The 8837-nt window shown below is 41.2% G+C and overlaps 1 protein-coding gene across 2 annotated transcripts in view; it reads right to left on the reverse strand.

Moving 5' to 3' along the window:
• LOC136436647 (glutamate receptor ionotropic, kainate 2-like) overlaps window positions 1-8008 on the reverse strand; it is a 38637-nt gene extending 30629 nt beyond the window's left edge. The window contains exon 1 of one of the 2 annotated variants that reach the window (XM_066430808.1): window positions 7835-8008. In XM_066430808.1, coding sequence (XP_066286905.1) covers window positions 7835-7946 — 112 coding nt within the window. In that variant the 5' untranslated portion in view covers window positions 7947-8008. The remainder of the gene's footprint in view (window positions 1-7834) is intronic. The other variant, XM_066430806.1, reaches the window with a different exon arrangement.
• Window positions 8009-8837: the final 829 nt, after the last annotated feature.

Here is an 8837-nt window from a genome sequence, read left to right on the forward strand (position 1 = left end):
AATGCTATATATGTTAGATTTTTTCTCTAGTCGTGCTGACACCATAATATTTAAACTTGAAACTACCGTCCGCCGCACGCAGAATGACAGTGCTCTTGGACAGGTGCGAACATTATTCCGGGAGAGAAGATTCGTCATTAATATATGCCGCTAATTAGCTTTTATACAGCAGCTGTTGTGCCCATCTTGACTTGAAGAGAGTGCCAAGGTAGTATAAACGTGACAAAAGAAAAACAAGATTGGCAACATAAAAAGATGTTGCCATGGCGACGGTGGTCTCTGTTAACATCGTTTTTAGCCAACATGCAAAGAAGGACCTCGCATAAATCATATCAGTTGATCAACTCCTCTGCCAAAATAACACAAGCTGTCCAATGTATGAAAATCTTGTTTTCACAAAAAAAGATATCGTACCATTTCCTCATAAATTATGTAAATGAGGCCCTCTATGCAAGATTTGTGTCTAATAGTGGCCACATTTACTTAACTTCCAAATGGTGCAAAAATGAAATCCCCATCATTTACCACTATGGATTTATAGTATTTTGTCATTGATTATGCAAATTAAGTACCAATTTGCATAATTGAGATCTATCGATATATATCTCTTTCTCAGTTACATATGTCATGTGTTTGAAAGTCCTATAATAGAATGCAGCTGATTTATTAACTGCCCTCATTAATTATGCAAATCAGATATTGATTTCCATAATTGGCATATGATTATGTAAATCATCACTTAAGCTATCTACACACCAAAAATTATGATGATCCGTCATCCCCTTCTTGCGTTATTCTCTTTCAAAGTTTGAGTCAAAATCAGCTCCTGCAGTTCCAAAAAAAGCCGTTAGGGGGTCCAAATCTACAGGACATACTTTCCTAACAAAGAGCTATCCACCACTTAAAAATCATGACTATAGCATGTTCAGAAGACGAGATTTGAAAAGTGAAAGTTCCCCTGCAGTACCATAGAAAGTTGCTAGGGGGCCCAAAATCCAATCATTACAAGGTCTCCCACAGACCTACCCACCTACAAAATATGAAGACAATACACCCAGGCATTCTTGAGTTATCGTCCCATGGACTTTCACATTCCTGTACAATTCCTAGAATTCTTGCAATCTGCACACAATATAGTAAAAATTTGGCTCGCCCCTGAGGCGTCGCCAATAAATACACGACAAAACGGTCGTACCACACACACCAGGCCTTCGGTAACATCCCGTTTGTTGAGTCGGTAAAACGTCACTCAAAGTCGACATCCACCGTCATGGCAACGTGTACATTATTCATGGTAAGTTAGCTGGATGCCGTAGCAATGGTAATACTACTATGTCCATGTGTTCCTTGTTGTGTTAGGAGCAAACTTTGAGGAAAATATCGTCCTCAGTCCACTATCACACGCAACATTTAGACGAAAAAGTGTTCCTCACAAACTTTTGTCGTCTGCTTGACAACAGGATTTTGGGTAATGATATGGCGGCGGGAAAATAACCGTGCCGTAGGTTGTAGCAACAAAGAGAAGTTTTGGTTTATGATCACACTTAGAATCTAGTTGCAGGTTAGCAAAAGAGATTGTAATAAGTTGTCTTGTAAATAGTTGTGTTTAGCAGGAAGCGGATGTGACATTTGTCTTATAAACCAGCGAACAACCGTGTAGTGTGATTCTCCCACGAAGCCCCTAGACTCTGTCAATAAGGGACGGCGAGTTTTTGACGTCGCCAACTTCTAATGTATGGTTATCGAAGCTTTTCAGCCAGTGTTCTGAATACGTTAGTCTATCCGGTTTGCATTGCTGGTGTTATAACTGATTTTGCATCTAGCACATATCCCTAAAATACACCGTTTCTAAAAGTGGCGAATTTAAGTACCCCGCGAATTTATGTTAACCAACGTTAACAAAGGTTTCAAAAATGTTAGAACAAAAGGCAACAAACACCCGCGCGGTGACTTGGAATTGACTCTGATTACAAACTTTTACTTGTTTCTTCTGTCTGGAGTTGGTGATTCACTACAAATCACCCGGATGGAGGCCTGGCGAACCTCCGTCTCGTATCAACCATACGGTGATATACACCATTCACCCGGACGGGAGAACTGTCGCATCCCCGTCTTGTATGACAGCCAACGAAAGGGTATATCACCCCGTAAAAAGGGCTGTATAACCCCGTCGTAGCGAAAGCACGTCGACTGATGATGAAGATGATGATGACTTGTTTCTTGAGCACCACAGTATAAACTTAGCTTGTCTCTAATCAGCACTACAAATCAGCAAATAAAGCGTACCTTATTTTGCGTAATCAACGCTCAGGAACTTTGAATCAAAATTTGATTCACAATCTACTTATTCATAAACGTCTAGTGTAATCCATCATGGCTGAGGACTCAAAAAACACTTAGGACGGAAGGGAAAACCACAAAGTCCTTCTCTTATCTTTTTACCTCTACTTCATTTACATATCACTTCATATCTGGACCAGACCAGAATTGACCTTCGTGTCCTTACAACTTCCTGGGAGTATTTTACGAACGGAAGGAATGTGGTTAGTATTGGTTCACTCCATGACTTCGTGTCTTTTAATCGAATTACTCGAGAAACAGGTCTGACTCTGGTTTCAATCCTGGAAGGCATCACTCTTTGCATCTCTGACTCACTCTAAATCAAGTTAAAAGTAAGTCTATGGTATTGCGTGTCTTTATCAGTGTAACTGCTGTTTGACGTTTCTCTCCAACTTTGCAGGTAACGTTACAATTCAGTCTGTTTATGAGTGATCTAACCTATAGCACGGCATGTAACGCCAAATGTTGTCATGACACAGAAGTAATACAATTATGTCACAAATAGGATTTGCATGTCCAAAAATGGAGTCGTAACTATGATGATCCAATTATATGCTGTCCAAGGTTGGTTCCTTATAAAGGGTGATCTCAATAGTAGTTAGCGCCATCTATACAAGAGCCTCCTTTTTATATCCATTTACGATAAGGTGAAAGCTCTTCATATACCTGTCGCCATCCGACAATTGCAACGACTATTTAGAACTGTACATGCCATGAAATGCGTGATGTCATTGCTACAGTCGCGTTTGCGATCCAACTACTTTTAGGCGCCATTTTCACAGGACGGAAACCGTTAGGCAAACAATACGCGACCAAAAAATCATCGGTTACTGAGATTATTGTTAGAGGACCTTGGAGATCACTGAAAGACCGGTGAGAAACCTGTCAGAGAGGCTCAGCGGTCTCACCTAAGGAATCTCCACTTTAGCAATCCTGGGCATGCAGTATCGCTGAATTTATAATTGAATTCACGTCGAATAACTGTGTTAATCACCGAACTATAATCTAGGTCATGTTGGACAAAGATCGTCTCTGATGGAAACCATGTATTCAATTATTCATTTAAGAAGCCACTTGATGACATGCCTGGGGCTTAATGGGGATGGTCTTAATCCGAACTCTTAAGGGGAGGATAGATTATTGAACTTTGTAACATAACACCAGTGTAAAGGACTTAAAATCCCCTTTACAACGGTTGAAACAAAACAGCCCTACTTGGTCCAGAACATCTGAGAAAAAGGCTTTCCGAAAGACAAGCCCTGCGCTATTGATATAAAACGACCAGTGTTCTGACAAGTTACATAATGCATCAAAATACATTTATCTGACCCCCTCCGGTATACTCCCTATGCTTACATGATGATACTCATACTCCAAGATGTTAGAATGTTTTCCTTTTTAGACTGTATTTTAAAATTAAAAAATCTCACAATTACATATTTAAAAGCTGTGTCGGCACAGTTATAGATTGATTAATCGATCGTTCGAGGAAATATCGGCTGTAACTTTGGGAGTTCTTTGCAGAATATCAACAGCTGCAGAAGAATATAGATGTACTTCCATCTGAAGTATAGGCCTTCTCCTAACCACTACCAATACGTCTGACCGTATGGAATACCTTACGTCACCGGTCGTCCCAGATATGTCAGTATTCTGATGCCAGATAACACCAATATATTGAATACTTCCGCTAGAATCTATCTAATGAAACTCCCGGGCTGTTTTAAGTGATTACATCGTGTGGGTTGATATTAGGCAGTATTGCTACACCCCCGTATCGCTACATTGTGTGAGATAGCGAAGAGCATTATATAGTGTAACTACTGGTATATTGGTCAACCGGTGTACCTGCCCTTCGGCATAACACACCAGCGACCCAGTTTAGCGCAAATGAACTCAATGAACAGTTGAGCTGATCTTTCACTGACCGTGACAGGGAAGACAGACGCTATGCACAGTATATACACAGGCCCGTTGTACGGGGAAATCGTTCTTTTCGACAAGTAACGTTACAATGGACAGTGGGCCACAGCCTAACGTCCCGTCCTACGGATTGCGACCCTTTCCACTGCATGGGCTACACGGCACCTCCCACTAGACAGCTGGTTTGCACACAAAAAAGAGAGAGAAAAACTTGGCCCAATGGTGTGAATAATTTTCTACCTGCTCAGAAATGGGTTATTCTATGGTTGACTTACTCTTCTGGCAAATTATTTGCCGCTTTTGACCAATTTCTAACATTATTTTAGCGACAAAAGTTTTGGTGTAAGGAGACAGCTACGAGCTTCACAGGTGCACGGCGGCGGCTGGTTATACGGTACAGTTACAGTGAACGCACAATCAGTCGTGTTTTCAATCAATCTGCATAGATATTATTGTCGGTCAGTCCATATAGATAACGGAGTGTAATAAGCCGACTAGAGATACATCCCGAGAAGTGAGATGATACAGACGGTCTTGCTTTGACAGATTGTACCCCAATATGAACTCTTAGGGCTCAGCAAAAGATTGATTGACCCAACACGTTTGTAAGAGGTTAGTAAATTATTTTCCCGTCGCTTTTGCAGTGCAGTAAATGTTGAGTATGATAAAAGGGGTTCATAAAGGGAAACCCGTACGCGTGCCCGAACATTTCTGACTGTGTTATGTTTTAACGGTAAAGAAGGGCAGAGGGTATCGCTCGAAATGGTCGGAAGTAATCCGGTTGTACAGAATAATTTGTCTGTAAGTATCAATTTTCTGGATGTCTCATGCGTTTTTACCTTCCTCAAGTCCATGTCCTTGATCAAGGTAAGGATATCTTTATTTCCCGCACTGTGGTTGACGCTAGCCTTTTTTTCCAATTACACCTCTAATGACATGTTCCGTAACTAGGTTGTTATGATTAAGGATGTCACAGGCGCAAGACTTACGGTACAAGGAACAGACATGGTTGGAAGTTAACCAGGAGGAATCGCTGGGGGGAGGAATTTATGACGGTTTAATTAGTTTCATAGGGAGGATAACTCTTACTTGCACGCGACTGAAGATCGGAAACGACAAAACAAAATTACACAATTACAATCTAAAACTGCTTCCGTAAGTACAATTCAGTACAAACTGCAGCGTCACAAACACACCTCCGCGTAACTCCTTTTTAGATTTCTGATATCGGTTTCTTGCGTCACCAGTTCTTTAAGGAAAGATTAACCTTCATTTGTATCGCCTTTCTTCCTGGCATCGTCCGTAATCCTTAAGAACACCTTAATTGTCGAAAATTTAGCAACGGGTACGACTAGCCTTACAAGACAAAGACCAAGAAAAGTCCCGAACAAAGGAGAGGACTACACGCGTCCCGTCCGGGTGGCATGAAGACGTTTGTTCCACTTTTCCAACACCTTAGATCCGCCATGCTTTTGTCTTTCGCTGTCGCCCTGTCTTTCGTATAATTACTTTTGCTCGAGGTGCCGGATAAAAAGATCTTGTTGGAATCCAGAAAGGAGACAGGGTTAGGAAGACTTGGAAAGAAATTTTACAACATTTATGTCAAGATTATTTTGAAAAATCTTTGGATTTTTTCAATGCGTCTTGATTTTTCTAAACATCTTGGATCCATAAAAAAAACATTGAGATCTTTTCAAAACATGAACCAACTAGGAAGGATCTACAATTGAGTTTGGAAACGTCTAGTAGATGTTTGAAACATTTTCTGTCTGCCTCGTTTACCTGAGAAACAACTCTCTCAAAGATGCACCCCTCTCTCCGTTTCAATCGATGTATAAATTCCAGGCTATAGATCTATGGCGTCACACATTGTATCATCACAAGTGTAAGTGTATCCGCGTCGACACAACACAATGTACGACAACAGGTCGCTACATCCAGCAAATTGCTCCACTGTCCTCTCCTATTGTCCGCTAACATGCGGGGATCATCCGGCGCTGACCTATGACATCTATCCTCGGGGCAAGCGAATCCGTTTCCATGGCAACTGATCCCCGACCACTTGTATGAAAGCGAAACAGGCCTAAGGCGTCCCACTTGAATACAAAAAGGGACAAGACTTGCGAAAATCCTCCTGTGTCATCGTTTTGATACGTGTTGTTAAAGGATACAAATACACCAAGTATACCTGATATGAGGCCGATTATACGGTGATGATCGTACAAATTAAGAGAGTCTAATTTTGGTCTCGTATTTTCTTAAAACTCACTTGTCACTTGTTTTACATAACGTACATGTAGGTATGTAAGATGCCCTAGAGGTCATTCTTCAATTAATACCTCATCACGCCTGTTATACTTATTATCTGCTGTAGACGTTAGTGGCTATAGACATCATAATGCCACTAAGTATCATAAGGTTCAATGGACCCATAAAACTGTACCAAAACGCTATGATTAAGAGCTATAGACCAATCAGGGATGTCTGCGCACTCGACCTAACTAACGTATAACACACCGTAAGCTTAAAGTTTCTCAAGACTAGACTAGTCGATAGTCTAACGTACACATTCGAAATAATCTCCAAGCAGATCTATCGGTCGCAATGACAGTATCCAAATGGCAAAAAGCAGCATTATTGGCCAATAATGTTGCTTTTGACAGTTGGATACTGTCATTGTCACCGATAGATCTACTTGGAGATTAATTTGAAAGTCCCAGAAGACAGCATTGGGCATAGGGACGGTCGGCGCTCCTTGCTCATGGAAAACACAGATATTACTCTGGTGCAAGGCAAAGCAAACCACCTTTGCAATCCATTTTATAAAGGCTAGTTGTATCGGAGGTGAAAATCTTTCTTGAAAAGCGTTTTCTAACCAACACTTCAGTTTCCTTACGACTTATACTCACGCTCAACATACCTTTGTACATTATATAGTAATAAGGAATTGGACTGAAAATGAAATTTAATTTTTGAAGAAAATACATCAACCGTTTGTATGTTGCTTTCGACTTACTTCGTTTCGCTATGGTCGCCACGCCACTCTTTAGTTAAGGCGCTGTTTTCCTTGTCTTAACTCACTGTTTACTTGGTTGTTGGACAGCAGCATGCATGCTCACTCAGGACGTTTAAATTCAAACAGAAATTAGGGAAATTGAATATATAACTTGCGAAAAAGGACGTAAGAAGAAGAAGAACGTTGGCATGTCGTAAAGTGAATGATATGTCTAATCAAATAAGACAAGAACAACCGATAGAACATGTATTATTTACGAGGGAGATCTAGTGTTCTCCCACCAGGACTTACATAAACAAGGGCTTAACCGTACAAACTGGTCCACATACTTGCTTTTTCTGTTGAGTTGCTAATTGTGTATATGAATAAGACACCAGAAAATTGTCACATAACACAGAAATACGGATACGCGGACGGAAAAGTCATCAAACACACAATCTGAACATCCCATATCAGTATCATTTACGCTTCGAGATACGAACCATAGTCCACAAATATTCTTGTCGCCGATGTTCTACCTATATACTAGTAAGAAGAGCTCCATATCCAACTCACCGATTCGCACTTCTGACGGCACCAGGACGGCAAAAGTTCTTTGCTGTACCGAGGCGAGCAGAAGGAAGAAGTTGAAGAGAGAGGAGAGCACGGAACTGGTGGATTGGGGCATGACGGATGCTCGTCCGGTCGGTACGGATGTCAGAATAGCACTGATACTAGTGATAGTGCTACAGGGCGATGGGAGAAACATGAAGTGGGTCATACCATTACTGTCAGTACAGGAGGGGTGGGTTTACATGAATATGTCCCTCACATGCTGGTCATTTCGTCCTCAGTACTAATTATATATAACTACGGGCCACCTCTATGGTTTGAAGGTTTTTGGTAAGAAATGTATTAGCTTACAACTAGTTTTACCGTCATTTATGGAATTGTGGTACAAATCTACACACTTAAATAGTACGTTTGTTGTTGTTGTTTAAATGCTGGTTTCATTCGTTGATTTTGCTTGCCTGTTTTTTTTGGTTATTTTTCATCCAAAAGGCTTTAAACACCGAATGCCTGGCAAAATTGGACCCTGGGTAAGAAGACGCAGGTCGGGTACGTCAGCCGGTCTGCCCTAGATACTGCTATTCTGTGCTTACATGACAGGTGGCGCTCGTGATCTTTGCTGTTGCTCTAAATCCATGAATGTACCAAACGCCCGGTTCAAGCCATCTGAAGAACTCAACAACCAATATATATATATAGATAACCCTATTTTAACTTTTTGTTTCATATTGTAGACCGCTTTCTAAGTTTGGCGATACGAGTTGACACTCAATGGATGTACGTCTCCTATACGGTTTGGCCGTCTTTTTTTGCGGCATTTTGTTCGTTTCTCCATCGGAATGCGTCTTCCTTGTTCGTGGCGCCTACAGAAACACATATGAAAAGCTTACGTGCAAAACACACGTACGTCTTTCTAGTGGTCCGCGTCTTTTTTTTTGGGGGGGGGGGGGAGTGTTACTCCGTGCACTGAGGCTATGTTTTCGCTGTGTCTATTTGTTCTGATCTTGCG

Source organism: Branchiostoma lanceolatum, chromosome 6 (assembly GCF_035083965.1).
Source record: "Branchiostoma lanceolatum isolate klBraLanc5 chromosome 6, klBraLanc5.hap2, whole genome shotgun sequence".
Taxonomy (NCBI): domain Eukaryota; kingdom Metazoa; phylum Chordata; class Leptocardii; order Amphioxiformes; family Branchiostomatidae; genus Branchiostoma; species Branchiostoma lanceolatum.